At 43.6% G+C, this 19,905-nt stretch overlaps 1 protein-coding gene across 1 annotated transcript in view; it reads left to right on the forward strand.

Annotated features, from left to right (window-relative positions):
* Positions 1-19,905, forward strand: part of PFKFB2 (6-phosphofructo-2-kinase/fructose-2,6-biphosphatase 2) — a 31,232-nt gene that overhangs the window by 7,629 nt on the left and 3,698 nt on the right. Inside the window, 17 exon segments of the mRNA XM_044000851.1 lie at positions 5,563-5,688; positions 6,084-6,180; positions 6,616-6,682; positions 6,841-6,915; positions 7,382-7,438; positions 8,723-8,847; positions 10,571-10,602; positions 10,605-10,777; positions 11,170-11,226; positions 11,228-11,317; positions 12,622-12,655; positions 12,658-12,725; positions 14,177-14,306; positions 15,223-15,263; positions 15,265-15,286; positions 15,572-15,637; positions 16,270-16,476. Coding sequence (XP_043856786.1) covers positions 5,563-5,688; positions 6,084-6,180; positions 6,616-6,682; positions 6,841-6,915; positions 7,382-7,438; positions 8,723-8,847; positions 10,571-10,602; positions 10,605-10,777; positions 11,170-11,226; positions 11,228-11,317; positions 12,622-12,655; positions 12,658-12,725; positions 14,177-14,306; positions 15,223-15,263; positions 15,265-15,286; positions 15,572-15,637; positions 16,270-16,476 — 1,467 coding nt within the window.

A 19,905-nucleotide genomic window follows, 5' to 3' on the forward strand; every position in this document is an offset into this window, starting at 1 on the left:
AAAGCAGAGAAGGAATTTTTCTTGTTCAAAGGTTGGAGGGATCCAGATTCCTTCCTGGTTCTTGATTTCCCTTGTGAACCTAGGTAAACAGTCATTTTAACCCCTCTGGGACTCCTTTTAATGGGAGGAGAGATTATTATCCCCCCATTACTTTGTATTCACTCCGAATATATTTTATTTTTCTTATCTTTGTGCATGATATCTCCCTGCAGTGGAATATAACCCCCTTTAAGACAGAGACTTTTTGTTTCTCCATTCCTAGTGCAAAAGTTCTTCATCTTCTTTTATGTCATGGACCCCTTTGGTATTCTAGTGAAGTTTATCCCTTCTCAGGATAATGATTTTTTTCTTTAAATTTTTTCCCAAGCGTGAGTGAATGTGTGTACACATAAAAACAATTTTTAACATTTGGGTGGATTTTTTAAGATTTGGGGTTCCAAATTCTCTCCTCTTTCCTTCCCTCTCATTGAGAATGCAATCAATTTGATATATTTTAGTTGTGTAGTCATGCAAAACTTATTTCTGTAGTAGGCATGTTGTGAAAGAAGACACACACCAAAACCCCCCCAAGAAAGATAAAGACAGTTTCAAAAGTATGTTTTAATCTGCATTCAGATTCTATCACTTCTTTCTCTGGAGGTGGATAGCATTTTTCATCTTAAATCCTTCAGAATTGTCTTATATCATTGTATTGCTGAGAATAGCTAAGCCATTCACAGTTGATCATCATTATAATATTTCTGTTACTGTGTACAATGTTCTGGTTCTGCTCATTTCACTCTGCATCAGTTTATTTAAGTCTTTCCAGGTTTTCTGAAAGTATCCTGCTCATTATTCCTTTTCTTTTCTTTTCTTTTCTTTTCTTTTTTTTTTTGAGGGGCAATGAGGGTTAAGTGACTTGCCCAGGGTCACACAGCTAGTAAGTGTCAAGTGTTTTGAGGCTGGATTTGAACTCAGGTCCTCCTAAATCCAAGGCTGGTGCTTTATCCACTGTACCACCTAGCTGCCCCCATTATTTCTCATAGGATTCAATAGTATTCCATCACAATCATATTTCCACAACTTGTTCAGCCATTCCCCAGTTTATGGGCTTCCCTCAATTTTCAATTCTTTGCCACCACAAAAAGAGCTCATATAATATTTTTGCACATATAGGTCCTTTTCCTTTTATTTTTTTTCTCATCTTCTTTGGGACACAGACCTAATAGTGGTATTGCTGGATCAAAAGGTATGCAGTTTTGTAGCCCTTTGGGCATAGTTCCAAATGGTTGTATCAGTTCACAACTCCACTAATAAATAAATCAGTGTCCCAGTTTTCCCACATCCCCTCCAACATTTGTTATTTTTGTTTTCTGTCATATTAGCCAATCTGATAGGTGTGAAGTAGTCTCTAAGAATTGTTTAAATTTGTATTTCTCTAATCAATACTTATGTAGACCATTTTTTCATATGACTATAGATAGTTTGATTTCTTCTGAAAACTGCATGTTCATATCCTTTGACCATTTATCAATTGGGGAATTACTTGTCCTCTTATGAATTTGACTCAGTTCTGTATATATTTGAGAAATGAGACCTTTATCAGAGAAATTTTCTATAAATTCTTTTTCACAGTTATGATTACAGTATATTTTCCTCCATCCTATTTTTTTTCTTGTTTATCCTTTTCTCTTTCCCCTCTCACAATGCTCCCCCCTCAAAAGTGTTTTACTTCTGACCACTGTCTCCCCCAATCCACTCTTCTTTCTATTAGCTTCCTTCCTTCTTCTATCCTCTTCCCCTCCTTCTTCCCTGTAGGGTAAGATTCTATATCCAACCGAATATGTATGTTATTTCCTCTCTGAGCTCATTTCAATGAAAGTAAGGTTCAAACATTGTCTACCACCCCACCCTCATCCTTTCTTCTACTGTAAAAGCTCTTTTGTGCTTCTTTTATGTGAGCTATTTTACCCCATTCTAGCTCTCCCTTCTCCCAGTACATCCCTCTTTCACACCCCTTAATTTTAGTTTTTTAGATATCATTCCATTATGGTCAGCTTAGACCTGTGTATGCTAACTGCTAATGATAAAATTCTTAGGAGTTATAAGTATCATCTCCCCATATATGAATGTAAACAGTTTAACCTACTGAATCCCTTACAGTTTCTCTTTCCTTTTATGCTTCTCTCGAGTCTTCCATTTGAAAATCAAAATTTCAATTCCATGTTGGTCCTTTCATTAGATATGCTCAAAAGTCTTCTATTTCATATCCATTTTCCTCCTGAAATATTATATTCAGTTTTGCTAGGTAGGTGATTCTTGGTTGTAATTCTAGCTCCTTTGCCCTCCACAATATCATATTCCAAGACCTCCAGTCCTTTAGTATACAAGCTGCTAAATCTTGTACTTTCCTGACTGTTGTTCCACTATATTTGACTTGTTTCTTTCTGGCTGCTATCAATATTTTTCTCCTTAACCTAGAAGTGCTGGATTTGGCTATGATATTCCTGGGAGTTTTCATCTTGGTATTTTTTTTTTGAGGTGGATTGTGAATTCTTTAAATTTCTAGTTTATCCTCTGGTTCTAGAGTATCAGGGCAGGTTTCCTTGATAATTTCTTGAAACGTGATGCCTAGGCTTTTTTTTTTTTTTAACATGGCTTTCAGATAGTATAGTGATTCTTAAATTATGTCTCCTGGATCTATATTCTAGGACAGTTGTTTTTCCAATGAAATATTTCACATTTCCTCTATGTTTTCATAATTTTATTTTGTTTTATTGTTTCTTGATGTCTCGTGAAGTCACTGGCTCCTGGTTGCCCAATTTTAATTTTAAGGAATTATTTTCTTCAATGAGATTTTGTATCTCCTTTGTTATTTGGTCAATTCTACTTTTTAAGGAATTCTTTTCTTCAGTGAATTTTTGTACTTCTTTTTCATATGGTCAATTCTGCTTTCTAAGTTCTTCCATTTAGTGGATCTGCATACCTTTTTTTTTACCATTTGACCTAGTCTGTTTTTTGTAAGTTGTTATTTTCTTCTGTATTTTTTGTGACTCCTTTACCAAGCTGCTGACTCTTTTTTCATGATTTCTTGTATCACTCTCATTTTTTCCCAATTTTCCCTCTACCTGTATTATTTGAGTTTTAAAATGCTTTTTGAACTCTTACAGGGATCCTTTTTGGGGGTGCTGAGATCAATTCACATTTTCTTTGAGGTTTTGGATTTAATGGTTTTGATTTCATTGCCTGAGTTTGTATTTTCATCTATATGTTTTCAATTTTTCCAAGGTCGTGTGACCAAGTGTGGTTACTGCTCTCCTCGTCTGTGCTCTTGTCTGTGAGCAACCACAAGCACTCTTTTCCACTCTGGAACTGTGCGCAGTGTACTAGTGTTCCTTCTCACCCTGATACTGCAGCCCAGAATCATGTATGGTCAATGCAACAAGGACCTACACTCAGTGCCAGCAGAGGGTCCCCTGTAATCTCCTTCTGATCATTGGGCTGACCCCCTTACCATCTGTGGGCTGAGAGCTCCAGAAACTGCTGCCAATTCAGTCACCTCCAAAGTCTGGTCTGGACTGTGCTTTACTCTTATCCCAGTGAGACAGACCTTTCCTGCCTACCTCTTAAGTTGTCATGGGCTAGAAAATTGTTTCACCCCATCCTTTTGTTAGTTCTGCTGCTCCAGAATTTGTTTTGAGATGTGATTTTAAATTTGTTTGCAGGGAAACTTGGGAGAGCTCAGGTGGGTCTCTCATCCTTTACTCTGCCATCTTGGCTTTGCCTCCAGGATAATGTTTTTAAATGCATAAAATAAAACACAGAGGATTATAAAGAAATCAATTACATTGACCTATACTTATCAACAACTTTTTTAAAGTTCATGGAACTTCTTGAAATTTGTCCCCAGATTAAAAACCCCTACCCCAGCACCTAGAAATGTGTCTGGCAGTTAATCAATAATTCTTGATAAAATGAATGAATCTGAAGTTTCAGGATGAGGATAAATGATAGAATAAACCCACAAATACTCTGAAAATCAGGAAGGAATATTACTATGACTAATAAAAATTGTGACAAGTTCCAAAGTGTCCTGCTTTGCTTTCATTCTAGCCATTAAATGAGACCAAATGGTGCTCCTGTGCCCTTTATTACATTAAGGTGACATGCAGGAGCCATCATACCTTCATCTATGTTATGTGTCACCCTGAGGACCAGACAGAAGATAATTGAGACTTTGCCACAGCCTAGATCCCCGGGGGGCTCAGAACTATTGACTTCAGAGGCCAATTTATAGACTTTAGAGCCAGAAGGGACCTTGGAGATCATCTATTCCAAGGTTTCTTTATTTCACAGATTCAACAAAACATTAGAGTTCAACATTTATTAAGCACCTACTGCATAAGGTTCTGTACTAAGCACCAGTAATACAAAGACAAAACCACAATAGTTTAAAATTGTGCAGATAAGGAAACTGCAGTCAAGAGGTCAAGTGACTTAATCAGTCATTCATGCAAGGAATGAATAATGATGGTGGTGATGGTGATGATGATGATAGCTAATATTTATATAGCTCTTGCTGTGTGCCAGGCACTGGTAGCCAAGGATAATTACCTCTTAGGCTCACCTAGTGTCAGAGGTCTTCTTCAGTTCCCTAGTTACTAGGCAGGGCATTTCAGAAGCTGCTACAACCCTTTTTTTTTCTTTCCTCTCCTTCTTCCTCTGTCTCTCATGACACTGAGCAGTTACAGATATTGAAAAGAAAGAGGCCAGGGCAGCTAGGTGGTGCAGTGGATAGAGCACCGGCCCTGGAGTCAGGAGTACCTGAGTTCAAATCTGGCCTCAGACAATTAACACTTACTAGCTGTGTGACCCTGGGCAAGTCACTTAACCCCAATTGCCTCATCAAAAAAAAAAACACAAAAAGGGGCAGGTAGGTGGCACAGTGGATAGAGCACCAGCCCTGGAGTCAGGAGTACCTGAGTTCAAATCCGGCCTCAGACAATTAACACTTACTAGCTGTGTGACCTTGGGCAAGTCACTTAACCCCATTTGCCTCACTAAAAAAAAAAAAAAAACAACAACCCACAAAGAACAAAACGAAACCAAAAAAAAAAAAAAGAAAAGAAAGATGCCTAGACTCTTAGGGTGTGGGGAACAGTGTGGTAGATTACAAAGGACATTGGATTGAGAGTCAGGAGAGATCTGTGTTCAAATCCTGCCTATGACACTTATCAGTTCTGTAACTTTGGTCAAATGATTGCTTAGACCCTCTGAGTCTCAGTTCCCTTATCTGCAAAATGAGAGCCATATTGTATGTAGTCCCTTATTTCATAGGGTTGCTGTGAGGCTCTGGTGAGACCAAACATGTAAAATGCCTTGCTTGGTCCAGTGGAATGAACACTGGCTATGGAGTCAGGGGACCTGGGTTCAAATCCTGTCCCTGACACTTACTAAATGTGATCATAAATTAATATGAAAATGTCAGCTGTTGTTAGCCCCTTGCCCCCTTGTCCCAGGCAAGTTCAGCCTTCCTACCTAACCTCTCTGATTCCTTTGGTTTCCCCTATCCTCTCCTTGCAGCATGGGCCTCCTACATGACAAACTCCCCAACACTTATTGTAATGATTGGCCTGCCAGCCCGGGGCAAGACCTATGTATCCAAGAAACTCACCCGATACCTCAACTGGATTGGGGTACCCACCAAAGGTAGGTGCTCTACCCAGGAAAGGGGGAGGAATGGAGAAGAATTAGGCTCTTGGGCACCTTAGGGCCTTTGATTAGGGAGCTCAGAGGTCTCTTGGACTGAGGAATTCATTTTCCTGTGCCCAAATTTCATAGCAGGCCACACCAGTGTTCCTGAAGTGTGGCAGCTCAATGCCCTTGCCTGCCCCTCAGCAGATTTATAGCTATTTTCTGAATTGGTTGACTAGGGCATGAGAGGGGGCTTGGAACAGACTGGGGGAGGGCAGTGCTGGGATTTAGGAGGACAGTATGGGCTAGGACAGTGTTTCTACTCCTAGTCTTCTGGAGAGATTAGCTTGGACTGGGAAATGGGGCTGTTTTGGAATTTAGGGGCTAAAGGATAGAAGTTTTTTCCACAGTTTTTAATCTCGGGGTGTATCGACGTGAAGCAGTCAAATCATATAAATCCTATGACTTCTTCCGGCATGACAATGAAGAGGCCATGAAGATCCGAAAGTAAGTCCATGAGGCACGGACATGGCTTGGGCATGGACAAGCCATGGCCACAAAGAGGAATGGGCAGGGCAGGCATTGGCTTCCCTATTAGAAGGTAGATCCTGAGGATTTCCAAGGGAAATTTACCCAACTGGGCACCCATAGACTCTGAGGACAAAGGAATGAGGCTAAAGAAGCCTCCACCATTAACATCTAATCATTCCTGCCTTCTCAATAGGTTGCCCCAAAGAGAGGTGCTAGAGCCTCATCTGGAGAGGAGGGAGCAAAGGCTCTGAGAGGGGGATCTAAGAGTGTGAGTCAGGGGACGGATTGCAAAGGGAAAGGGAACAGAGTGAACAAAGACATATCTCTAACTGATCTAGTCTTGCTGTGTCCCCTATTGTCACTGGATCATCGTCTAAGGACACCTGCCTTACCTGTTTTCTCTTCTTGCAGACAGTGTGCCCTGGTGGCCCTAGAAGATGTCAAGGCTTATTTCACTGATGAATGTGGTCAGATTGCGGTAAGCATTGCCTATTCTCTCCCACCCTCCTCCCCTACTCTGCTCCCCTACGCCCACCCACCATCAGCTCTATCTTGAGTTTCCACTCAGGTAACAGGTACACCTTTTCCTACTATCCCTTGTCCCTTCCTATCTGCCCCATGTGCTGTCTTCTCCAGGTATTTGATGCTACCAACACCACCCGGGAAAGAAGGGACCTGATCTTGAACTTTGCCAAGGAGAATGCCTTTAAGGTTGGGTCTGGCTCATGATGCCAGGGCAGTGGGGGTGGGAGTGGGTAAGGATGTTTAGGACTCTTCCCTTGGGTCTGGTCTCCCAATCTTTGAGTGCTTTTGTTTCAGATCCTTTCTCAGACTCATGGCCTATGTGCCTGAGGCCCTGGGAATCTAGTAACATAAACATATATATTTTATTGTTGTTTTGTTTTGTTTTTAACAAGGGCAATGAGGGTTAAGTGACTTGCCCAGGGTCACACAGCTAGTAAGTGTCAAGTGTCTGAGGACAGATTTGAACTCAGGTCCTCCTGAATCCATGGCCAGTGCTTTATCCACTGCGCCACCTAGCTGCCCCAAACATATATATTTTAAATGTCATTTTTGAAGGCCATTCTTCCCAAGGGCTGCATAGGAGAAGAAAATGCATTCTTAGCTAATAGTGCTTTCATGCTGTTCACCACTGCTCTATCCCCCTCCTCCTCAGGTATTCTTTGTGGAATCGGTCTGTGATGATCCTGATGTGATTGCTGCCAACATTCTGGTGGGTAACACGCCATTCCCATGGACACATCCAATCCTTTAGGGACTGTAGGAGCCTTTCTGCTTAATGATGGGAAGAAACCAAGACTTAGAACTGGAAGTAGCCACTGGTTATGAGTTTCCAGCTTTGAGGAATATCATCTCTCTCCTCCTTATTAATTTCCAGTAGGGATCAGGGGCAAGTTTGGGTAGAAGAGAGAGGAAACTGACACACAAGGCTGGAAAGAGCTGTGGCATGGGGGCCAGAGCAAGTTGGTCTCATGCTCTGAAATCCTGGCCCAAAGATTTGAGTCATCATGACTGGAGGCTCAGTCTGGCATTTCTCCCAGCAGGGACCTCATCGAGGAATGCCATCTGCCAGGTCATTATTTTGTCCCAGTATTTAGACTCTTATGATAAGCCTGATTCCTTGTGGGGTGAACTATTAATACAGTGGACTACTGAGATAGGGACATAGAGGAAAGCAGGATGTAGTGAATAGAGAGCTTGACAGGAAGACCACAGTTCAAACCCCATCCCAGAAACTTACTGGCTATGTCGTTTTGTGAAAGTCCCTTCATTTCACCTCGGTGAGCCTCAGTTTCCTTATCTGTAAAATGGAGTTAATAATAGCACCTACTTCACAAGGTGGTTGTGAGGATCAAATGAAATCTTATGTATCAAATGCTTTGTAGACTTTTAAAAGTGTCACATAGATTTAAGACACCATTATCATATTTAATTAATTATGTAATCATTAACAATAATAATCACTATTATTATTGTTAGTAGTAAATCCATGGAGTCCCTCCCTCCCCCCTTTTTTTCCCCAGCATATCTTACTCTTCCCAGGAAAAGGCAAAAGTTGCTAGGACCCAGAAAGAGCATCAACAAAGTGAAACTTCTGCTTGTCCCCAAGTTAGTGGCAGTCATATGACTCTCCCTAGTCATTGCTCTCCATTCCTGTTGCCAGAGTTAGGGGAGATGGGGTGGGGGCCGAGGTCAAGGGTTTTTCCAGTTTAAGAGAATCATTGGCCCCAATTAAAAAAGTATGGTCTTAGGGGCAGCTGGGTGGCGCAGTGGATGGAGCACCGGCCCTGGAGCCAGGAGTACCTGGGTTCAAATCCGGCCTCAGACACTTAACACTTACTAGCTGTGTGACCCTGGGCAAGTCACTTAACCCCAATTGCCTCACTAAAAAAAATAAAAAAAAATAAAAAAAAAAAAAGTATGGTCTTGGCTCACTAACAGAGGCATGTGGGGGGCTTGTGTTGTGACTGGGTCCCAGCTACTCTCCTTCTTCTAGGAAGTGAAAGTCTCAAGCCCAGACTACCCAGAGAGGAATAGGGAGAATGTGATGGAGGACTTCCTGAAGAGGATCGAGTGCTACAAAGTCACCTATCGGCCTCTTGACCCTGATAACTATGACAAGTGAGGTTTGAATCCCTGACCTTCCTTCACACGGTTGTTTGGGGGGCGGGCATAGGATCATATCCTTCTCTAGCTCTGTCACCAAATTTGAGCCTCCTCTGGTCCTGGCATCCCATAATTTCTCACCTATAATATACAGAGATATTGAGGCTCAGTGGCTTATACATGGGGTAAGTATTGAAGGATTTTTTTTGTAGCCTAATTTTCCATTCCCTAGATATTGTGTTGTCATAGCTCCTGTTTGGAACAGAATGAGGAAGTGGTGGGGGGAAGAGGAAGATTATAAGCATTTCTTACAATGTGCCAGGCACTGTGTTAAGCATTTTACAAATATTATTTAATTCTCACTACAACTCTGTAAGGTTGTAAAGTTTATATTATCACCATTATACAATTGAGGAAACTGAGGCAAACAAGGTGAAGTGACCTGCCCAGGGTCATCCAGCTAGTAAGTGTCTGAGGAGGTCACATTTGAACTCAAGTCTTCCTGACTCCAGGCCTGGCACTCTATACACTATGGTGCCACCTAGCTGCCTTTCTTTGAAAGTACAGTTTAATTCCCAACTGACAGCTGCCACTGCTGTGTCTTTGGACTGGTCACTTATGTTTTCAGGCTTCAGTTTCCTTATCAGTAAAATGTGGGAGTTGGACTTGATTTTGACCTTATGGTCCTTTTCAGCTAAATCCACATTGATCCCATGCTGTTCCATGCTGATATTACTGTGGTTACAAAACTCAGGGGGGTGCTGGTAAATGTTTAACAACCAGCTCTCAGGGGAAAACATTAATGTGCCTACAACACACTTTTACATTTAATCAGCATTATTAACTTTTTCTCCATCACTTCATTAAGTATAGACAATCAACACAAGAGTAAACCAAGCCCTAATTTGTAGCATTTGCCAATTTCTGCGATGTAAATGCTCACACGGAAAATTTAACAATTTCACAAGCTGATGTGAGCATATTCCTGGTTATCATCCTTCTTGATGTTTTAATAATAATAATAATAACAACCAAAATGTGTATAATTCATTAAGGTTATAGATATGTGATTTGATCCTCACAATAACCCTGGGAGGTAGGCGCTATATTATTTTCATTTTATAGATGAGGTAACTGAGGTATATCTCCTCATCTCCTGCTTTTAATGTTCCTTTCATGTGTTGTCTTTCCCCAGTAAGATTGTAGGCTCCCTGGGGGCAGGGAATATATACAAATACCCAATATTTGTATCCCCAGGGCTTAGCACAGGGCCTGGCACTTAATTGTGTTTTTTTGGCTGACTGACTGACTGAGGGAGACAAAGGTTAAGGGACTTGTCCAGGGTCACACAACTAGTTAGTGTTTTGAAAGAGGATTTGAACTACTCCAGGATTTCTTGACCTGAGACCCAAGACTCTACCCACCACATTGCATAGTTGATCTCTTCAAAGGCACGGACTACAGCTTCTGTGTCCCTTCCATGGTGTTCCCTTGAGTAGGCACTCAATGTTTTTAACCAAGTAAAAGTCAATTTTACTTAATCTTATTGGGAAAAATTATTTTCTTCTGGTTTGGTCAGGGGATGAGTACATGAGACAGGGTGAGGTGAGGCTGGAAGTGATGAGAGGAAGAGCAGCTTTTGAGATTTGCACTGAGGGTCCGTATTCCCCCCAGCCCTTCTCCCAGGATCTCACCTCTGTAGAGGTTCTTCTCCCATCCTTCTCCCTTCTCATGCCAGGGATCTGTCCTTCTTAAAAGTGATCAATGTGGGCAGCGATTCCTTGTGAACCGGGTACAAGACTACATCCAGAGCAAGATTGTGTACTACTCCATGAACATCCACGTCCAGCCCCGAACCATCTACCTTTGTCGCCATGGAGAGAGCGAGTTTAACCTGTTGGGCAAGATTGGGGGTGACTCTGGTCTCTCGTCCCGAGGAAAGCAGGTGAGCAGGCAGCCAGAGGACTGGGGAGGGGTGTCATGGTCATCACTGGCATTATCGTGCCCAGCTCTGGCCTCTCCTGCATTTCCATTCCTATTCTCAGTGTTGCTTAGAGGGGTTTGCAGAACAAGGATGGTGCTACCTGTCATCTTGTTGTCTTGTCCCATGTTTAAGGATGTGGGGGGCAGGTCTCACCTCCTCATCAGTTCCAGTCCTGTCTAAAGCCAGGTATCCGTTGGATGCTTTCCTGCCTTCTCAGCATGCCACCAAGTGTTCCAGTTTAAATTCATTTCCTCTTGGACGGGTTGTGGCTTTTCAGCACCTCACCGATGGTGATCTTGGCCACCTCCTCTGCCATTCCCAATTAGAGATGGTCATCTTCTGTTTCCTCCCAGTTTGCTCAAGCACTAAGGAAGTTCCTGGAGGAGCAGGAGATTGTGGACCTCAAAGTGGTGGACCAGCCAGCTAAAGAGAACCATCCAAACTGCAGAGTCCCTAGGCGTGACTTACGAGCAGTGGAAGATCCTGAATGAGATTGATGCTGTGAGTAGGAAGTTGTTAGGGCTGGTCTGGCAGCTGGGTGGCACAATGGATAGAGCTCTGGGAACTGGACGGTAGGAAGACTCCCCTTCCTGAGTTCAAATCTGGCTTCAGATACTTAGTAGCTGTATGACCCTGGGCAAGTCACTTCACCCTGTTTGCTCCGTTTTCTCATCTGTTAAAAGAGCTGGAGAAAGAAATGGCAAACCACTGCAGTATCTTTGCCAAGAAAATCCCAAATGGGTCACGAAGAGTCATACATGACTGACATGGCTCATCATCATCACCATCAACAACAAAAGGACTGGCCTTTGGCAGGGAAGTTCGTCATTTTGGTAACTACATCCAGAAAGCAGAGCAACAAAATCGCAACCCTAGGGTAGTGGAGTCTCTGGTAAAACCCCAGTAGATGCTTTCTTCCTGCCTTTTCTGCCACTGCAAAGAGCAGAACATAAGACTTTTTATCCCCCCAAATCTAGATTTGTGACTCGTGGGCTGAAGTCTAGAGGAAAACTTAGAAAGGATCTTCTGAAGTGATTTTGTTCCACTTGAGTATCCTTCTCCTGGCTATGTAAAAGGAAGTAGATGAAGTCTTGCTTCCCCCTGGGTCCTACTTTTGTCAGCTAATTATACTCCATCCCTCTTTCTGTGTTCAATGTCAGATTCCTACCCCCTTGGCACCCGGTGTCATTTCTTTCTTTCCCTCTCCCTCCACACTTTCCCTTTTGAAACATCTCTTATAAATATGTTCTAATCTCTTCTATTTCCTCTAATCCCTAATCTTTCTCATTACTGTACTCTCTTGACCCCCAATGTTCTTCCTTTAAATTAGGATCTCATCCCCCCCCCACACACACACATTAAGGATATCCTCCTGTAGTAGTTAGAGAGATAGAAGGAAAGCTGGAGATGGGATTTGAATTCAGGCCTCTCTGACCTCAATCTCTCTCTCCTGGAAGTTCCAGGTATTGTCTTAGTGCCATGGTTGTCTTCAGTCATGTCTGATTCTTCGTGACCCCATTTGGGGTTTTCTTGGCAGGGATACTGGAATGGTTTGCCATTTTCTTCTCCAGTCATTTTACAGATGAGGAAATGAGGCAAATAGGGTGAAGTGACTTGCCAAAAATCACAGAGCTAGTAAATGTCTGAGACTGGATTTGAACTCATGAAGATGAGTCTTCCTGATTCCAAACCCACCACAATAAGCACTATGCACCTAGTGGCTTGGTGGCTTTGCATAATCCTAAAAGGAATGGGCTTGTCACCAGGTCTTCTGGGACCCTCAGCAAGTTTTTGGCTTTCTACAGGGTGTGTGTGAAGAGATGACCTATGAGGAGATTGAAAAGCAATACCAGAAGAGTTTGCCCTTCGGGATCAGGATAAATATCTGTATCGTTACCCTGGAGGGGAGGTAAGACTTCATTGAAAGACTTCACTACAGGAGCTCAAATCTTGGGAGGAGCTGATCACAATTCCTCTGGTCTAGGAGGGTACCCAAGGAGCCACTTGATTCATGTTCTTGCCTCTAGTTGGACTGGGTCAGACAAATTGCATTTGGCACGAGGGGATGGGCTGGGGTGAGAGAGCTATTTGTCCTGATCTTTGGGAAAGGAGACATTTTGGCTTTTCTTGATCTCCTGTCTCAGCTATAGGACCAATACACCCTGGTAAGTAAAGAACAAATCCTCTATAAGCTTATTATTGCCCTCCATCCACTCCCACCCAGGGGTACAGTCTTAATGACCTGTATAAAATGGTTTTGGGGTCTTTTCTGCTTGCCCACCAAGGTAAGGGTTCATCTCCCTGACAACTTCAATGTCTTTTTAATCTGAATTCTGGAAACAAGTCAGCATAGACTTTTCTGGGTACCCAACGCCAAGAGAATCAAACTATAATGGAAAATGATAGCTCAGAGCTAGCATTTTTATAGCACTGAAAAATTGCAATGCACTTTAAAAATAGTCTTTCCTTTATTCTTCATAACAATCCTGGGAGGTAGGTGCTCTTTCATATTACAGATGTGAAACCATGTTTTCTGATTATAAATAACAAGATAATAATAGCTAAAATACAGACCACCTTAAGATTTTCAAAGCACTTTCTATATTATCTCATTTAACCTCACAACAACCCTTAGAGGAAAGTGCTGTTATTATCCCCCTTTACATATGGGCTACCAGGTGGCACAGTAGGTAAAGCATGGGCTGACAACCAGGAAGGACTCATCCTTCCTGAGTTCAAATGTGGCCTCACACACTTACCAGCTGTATGATCCTAAAGTCACTTAACCTTGTTGGCCCCAGTTTTCCTCACCTGTAAAATGACCAGGAGAAGGAAATGGCAAATTACTCCAGTGTCTTTGCCAAGAAAACCTGAAATAGGGTTGGACACAAATGAAATAACTGCTTGACTACAAAAAACATATGAGGAATCTAAGGCTGTGAGTAGTTAAATGACCTGCCCAGTGTCAAACAGCTAGTAAGTGTGTGAGGCAGATTTGAACTCAGGTCTTCCTTACTCCAAGCCCAACATTCTTTTTATTGCATCATCCAGCAATATCCTGGGAGACTCTGGCTTCCTTAAAAATCCCACCACCTCTTGACTGGGACAGAAAGAAACCTTAATTGCATTCCAGTCCCTCTCAGTGACTTATGTTTTTTCTCAGTCTGTACCTTGTTCTTGAAAGGTCTGAGCATTCCCAAGAGACTCAAGGCTTAAGGTTGGGGGTGAGAAGGGAAGTTAGCTGGCGACACGGAGTCTCTGTGCCAACTGGAATGAAACCAGCTGGGGAAAGAAGAAGAAAAAGAGGGATCATTTTGACTGACTCTTAGCTGCCAGCTTGATTCTGGCTTCTTCCTGCAGTCATACCAGGACCTGGTGCAGCGACTGGAGCCAGTCTCAATGGAGTTAGAGCGCCAGGGCAACGTCCTTGTCATCTCCCACCAGGCTGTCATGCGCTGCCTCCTGGCCTACTTCTTGGACAAGAGTGCAGGTGCCAGAGAAGGGTGGCGAGGTGGGGGTGGGGGGGGATGAGAGAAGGAAAGGGCTCGCTTATTGATGGTGCCAGAATCCCTTGGCACTCTGTCCCTGGTCCTGAGAGTAGGTTTTTCAGGGTGACAGAGGGATCCAGCAGCTACTGAACATGCCCCTTGACATCCCTACCCTGCTGTTACAAAAGCCCCCATCTGGAGCACCTTCCTAACTTATCAAGGCCTCATTGGCCGCAGTCAGTTGACTGTGTAGTGTGGGAGACGATGACTTCTCTCCCTATACATTATTCTGATTCCTTATTGTCCTCCTGCATCTTAAGAAGGAATATCTTCCAGCCTTTGAATTTGCATGTTTGTGTTATGAAACAAGCCAGAGATATCCATATTTTCTTTAGAGGGTGGGCAAGGTGGAGGCAGCAGGATGGTTGATGATGGAAGTGGGGAGGAGAAGGGGGTACATCTCTGTGCTTCCTTGTTCCCCTAACTTCCAGTGTGAATGACCATGTCCTAATCCACAGAAGGCATTCTTCTTGTGGGTAAGAGGCCTTTCCCATAAGGCCTGCCTAAATCCCATGGCCCAGCTCTTCTCCTTTACTTGCCCCAAGTCAGCAACTAATCTGTTGCCCACCTTGTATCTTGGGGTTCATTGTCAGCAAGACAGAATGGAAGGATTTGGTGGGAACTGCAGAAGATGAGTTCTGACACCAGAGGCAGTGGGTTGTCAGAAGATAACAAAATAATTAGAGTCCTTCAAGCCTCTCCTGTTCTAACCTGACTCCTTCACCCATACTGTGCAGAGGCAGTATTATTAGATGAATCAATCAATAAACATTCATTAAGTGCCTAGTATGTGCCAGGCACTGTGGATACAAAAAGAGGCAAAAGCCAGTCCTATTCACTATGTCTTTCTGATTTCAGACGAGCTCCCATACTTGAGATGCCCACTCCACACCATCTTCAAAACTCACTCCTGTGGCCTATGGTAATTATGAACTTAGGGGCTAGATTGGGAGGGAGGGAATTGAGAAGAATCAAGATAGGGGGTTTTTCTTAGTAGTCTGCTGAGAGGTTAATAGACATTTCCAGAGAAAGCTCCTTAGGGCCTCTTTGACAAAGTCAAGGTCAGTAACGATTGGGCTTTTCTCTTACTGTATTACCAGTGTCAGCTTGTTTGGTGCTTTTTTCTCCATGCCGAGAACTAAGGGAATCCTCTTCTGTTAACTTTTCATCTAAGAATGCTCCCATTCTTCCTTCCCTTCTTCATCAGGATGCAAGGTGGAAACAATAAAGCTCAATGTGGAAGCTGTGAAACACTCACCGAGACAAGCCTACCGTAAGTATTTCTCACGTGGAATGACCTTCTGGGCCCCCTCTCTGCCTCCCTCAGATCTCTGAGCCTCAAGTAATCAGAGAGAACTGGGTGCCAGAGGTGCCAGATGATGCTCGCTGGTATAGCCTGGTCCTCTGGCTAATGTGTTCTTTTGGTCCTGGGAATGGACATTGGATTATTATTTTTTTTTCAGTATTAGTATTGTGACATCAAAAATAGGGCCCTGAAATTCCAGTTTAAAGGTAGAAAACATTTCTATAAAGTGAAATTGAATCTTTTTTTTCTGGGAAGGTTCCCCTACTTGACAGGGTATTCCAGAGGACAATTGGGCAAAAGAGTTGGGAGGCTTTAGTTCCATTTCCAGACTACCCCTATAGCCTAAGAGACCCGAGAGAAGTCTGTCCTCCTTCCTCTCTCAGCCTGCTTCCCCCCCTGGAGATTATGATGCCAGATGAGTTATCATCTATGTCTACCAATCCGTTCAGATGCCCCAGTGGTAAGAGAAACTGGCTAGATCCTGTTTTGTTGTGAGGTCTCTGGAGGACAGAAAACCAGGAATCAGGGAAGTGGTTTAACCTTTGTGAATGAGCACTTGGCTTGGCTTTCATTCCTGTGGTATCCTCATTTCTAATCAGAACAACTTCCCCAAGAATCAAACCCCTGTAAGGATGAGAAGGCACAGCTTTCGCCCTCTGTCCAGTTCGGATACAATAAAGCGCCCGAGAAAATTACAGTGTTGGCAGCCGGCCCCTCAAGCCCCTCAGCCCTCTCCGTGCCCTGGACGCTCAAGAAGGGGCTGACCAGCCGACGACCCAACCAGTCAGCGTTCCGGTGGTGTAACTGTGTGTTTTCTTCCCCAAACCAGTCTCTTCTCCCCTTTCACTCAATCACCTAGGACTTACTTTAACTTTCACCTCATCAATTAATCCTAACCCAGAGCATGAGACTGTTCTGAACCAGCCAACTTCAATCATTCCAGATCTGGTGTGCCCACATTGCTCCCAAAGGCTTCGAACCTTGGTCAACATTCTAATGGGGTCTCTTGGGAATTGGTATCTGGGCATGAGTTTTGGAGGAAGAGAAGAGATGAAAGTTCCATGAGAGAGACAATTTGGTGGAGTCAGGTTGGAAGGGACTGAATAAGCACTTGTCAGACAGCTCTCTTTCTTTCCTCAGGCCTCTCATCATTAATGGGCTTTGTGGGTGTGTGAGGACACAGGTGCTGGGCAACCTATTTTCTTTCACCTTCTAAGTCCCTCTGTTTATTTCTGCTAAATGTATTTACCTGCTTTCTTCCCTCTCCTTCCCCTCCCCTTTATGACCTCTCATTAGAGTATCTCCTTTTGGCCATAGTGATGCATAGAACCTGTGTGGTACCTCTGGAAGGAACAGAGGGAAGATTGGGGAGGGAAACTTGGGCTCTGGTTTGTGGCCCCACAATGAGGCTTAACTTGAAGGGGCTGCTCCCTTCCCTTCCTCTTTTCCACTCAACCCACACCTGGTGGTCTTGCTGACCCATTCCTGACCAAGGGACCTTTGTTGGAATATATGAGACACAGCATCCTCTGGCTTGAGGCTCCCACTTTCTTTCTGACTCCCAGACGTTTTTCACTGTGGGAGCAGCTGGGTTTTGCTTACTTGGTTGATCCCTTCCTAGAGTTTGCTTTTGAACTCAAAAGGGCTGTTATAAAGGCTGCTGATGTGTGTTGGGTGGGGGTGGAGAGATGGTCTGTATTCTGCCCAAGGCTCTTCTAGGGGAGCACATACTGGGAAAGATCTCTCATTCCCACTGGCTCCCAGGCTTATTGCCAACAGCAACAGCTGCCCTGCCAAAGCCAGTGACCTCTCTGGGCCGATTAGAAGGACAAAGCTAGAGTCTGGAACAACCAGCGATATTGAGTGTTCTGATTCTTTGAGGCAACAATATCTGATAAAGCAGTAACTCCTTCCCCCTGTCCTGAAACAATTCTGGGATACACTTGACAATAATATTCATCAAATGGAATTGATATTTTAATACACATAATGTGTTAGGGAAATTCTCCCCTTCTCTCCCACCCCTTTCCCCCCCTCCCCACCCCCTAAAGTTACAAAGGTCTATTGAAACAGTCTGGTGGCTTTGCCAGCCTCTCCTTGGGATAGGATGTTCCCATCCACAAGCTAAAAACCACACCCATCAGGACCCAATGGGATGCCGAGAGGCATTTGGCTTCACATTTCCAGGGTTTGTCCTTAGTATCTTCTGGGGTTGGGGCCTCTCCTGTTGGCCCCAAGGAAGTTACTTCTCTACCTGTTGTGTTACATCTGCCCACATCTCAGCTTAGTGCTTGCCCCAGTCATTTCCTGATTTGGATCCTTTTGTGCTTTCTCTCTTCATAGCTTCTGTGACCCTATTTGCATAGGATCCTAGGGTCTCCAATTTCCTTTCCTCCTCATTTCCAAGCTTTTTTTTTTCTTTTGGGGAGTAGGTGATCTTCGTGTGTTTGGCAAATCTCTTGGTCTGGGGCTGGTCTAATGCAACTGTCTTCTGTAGGGAGCCAGTGAGTAGACAGCCTCTATACCTCCCAGAGCCGTTCCTGGAAGCTGCCACAAAAACCGCAGCCAAAGCATTTCTGTCCTTTCTTCGTAGGAGGTATTTGTTTGGGACTAGATTACTAGAGCAAATTATCAAAAGTCAGTTCAGTTCTGTGATGATGATAGTGGTCAGCTTTTGCATTGGTCATATGGAAAAACCATTTGGACAGTGAATGCTTGGGCTGAGCAGCCAGCTTAGGAGTCCAGGATTCCCTTTGGTAGATGTTGGTCAATCAACCAATCAACCATCATGTATTTATTAAGTTCTTGCTATTTAGCAGCCATAGTGCTAAGCTCTAGGAATAAAAAGGAAGGGGTGAAAACAGGTCCTACTCTCAAGAAGCTTATATTCTAATGTTGGTCTGAGCAGGTCAAATTGTAGACTGAACATAGACTTACAGAGGTAGCTTTTTTGATTGGATCGAGAGATCTGGAAATGGGGAGGGAAGTTAGGAGGCCTGGTTTCTAGTGCCAGTTCTAACCCATATGACTTAGAGACAACATAGCAGCACTTAGGACCTTCACTGACCCCATCCGTAAAATGAAGAGAATTCTTCATGGTCTATTATAAAGGCATTGTAAGTATTGCATTCTTTGGACATATGGATGGCGCTTTTGAGTATCAGAGGTGCTGGAGAAGGGTGGCTCATGAAGACTGTCAGGCAGAGCTGAGGTGTCGCAAGCAGGGGTTCCCCAAATTTGTGCTCTTTGCTCCTATCGTTCGGGTAGGCATAGCAGCCAATTTCTAGACTCAAGCATGTTTGTGCCCTTTTGAAACACATTCCATTCCAGGGCCAGAGTTAAGATAAGTTGGCATTGCTATTGAGCCAGCTAACAGGCCCATGAGGTCCTGAGGGCAGAGCCATGGTTTCCAGGTACTGTGTGAAGTTTAGGGATGCCCCTCTTTCTCCTGTCCATTTCCTCAAGGGTACATTAAGCAACTCTAATTAGAAATGATTGTATATTCACAAAGGGTGCTGAGGTGCAAATGAAGATAGTGCCAGTGCCAGACATGTTGTGTGTGGGGAGTGTTAAGATGTGGGGCAGATAATTCTCCTGCATGCCCCTTCTCCATCATTCCCCACCCTACCGTACCCTGAATATGTGATGACTACCATGGCTATGGTACTGAGGTAGTTAGAAGTGTCCTGGGGACAGCTGGGTTTTGTCTCATGTTACAGGGATATAGGTGATGTAGAGGTAGATTTGAGACAGTTTAACTCAAATCAAATATAGTTTGGGTTTGGCCAGTTTGACAGCTTTGGCCTGGAGAAGTATAATCCTCATGGTCCTTTTGGGGGTAAGAGAACAGAGATTGGTTCTTAATTAATGTAAGAGAATAAGACTTTTTGCCCCATTGGAGTCTTTTGATAGAAGAGGAATCTGCAAGACTTGGGCAGTTCCATGTCTTGTCCTTGTTCAGACTTAACCTTTTAGAAAGATACTGACAACCACGCTCGGACCAAGGGAGCTGAAATCTAAGTTCTCCTGGCCTTGGAGCCAAAGTTGAGCTGGATTTTTATTCCATTCTTCTAGAGTAGCCTTCCTAATGTAGCCTCTTCCATGCCGGTTAACTGGGAGTCTCATTTTCTCCTTCCTACCTCTTCCTGTATTTTCCTCTGTATAGATTCCTGAATATTCTGACTCCACTACTGGGTCTTGAGAAGCATTGAGATGGGGAACTTGTGGGACCCTTC

The sequence above is a fragment of the Dromiciops gliroides genome, chromosome 4 (genome assembly GCF_019393635.1).
Source record: "Dromiciops gliroides isolate mDroGli1 chromosome 4, mDroGli1.pri, whole genome shotgun sequence".
Lineage (NCBI taxonomy): Eukaryota > Metazoa > Chordata > Mammalia > Microbiotheria > Microbiotheriidae > Dromiciops > Dromiciops gliroides.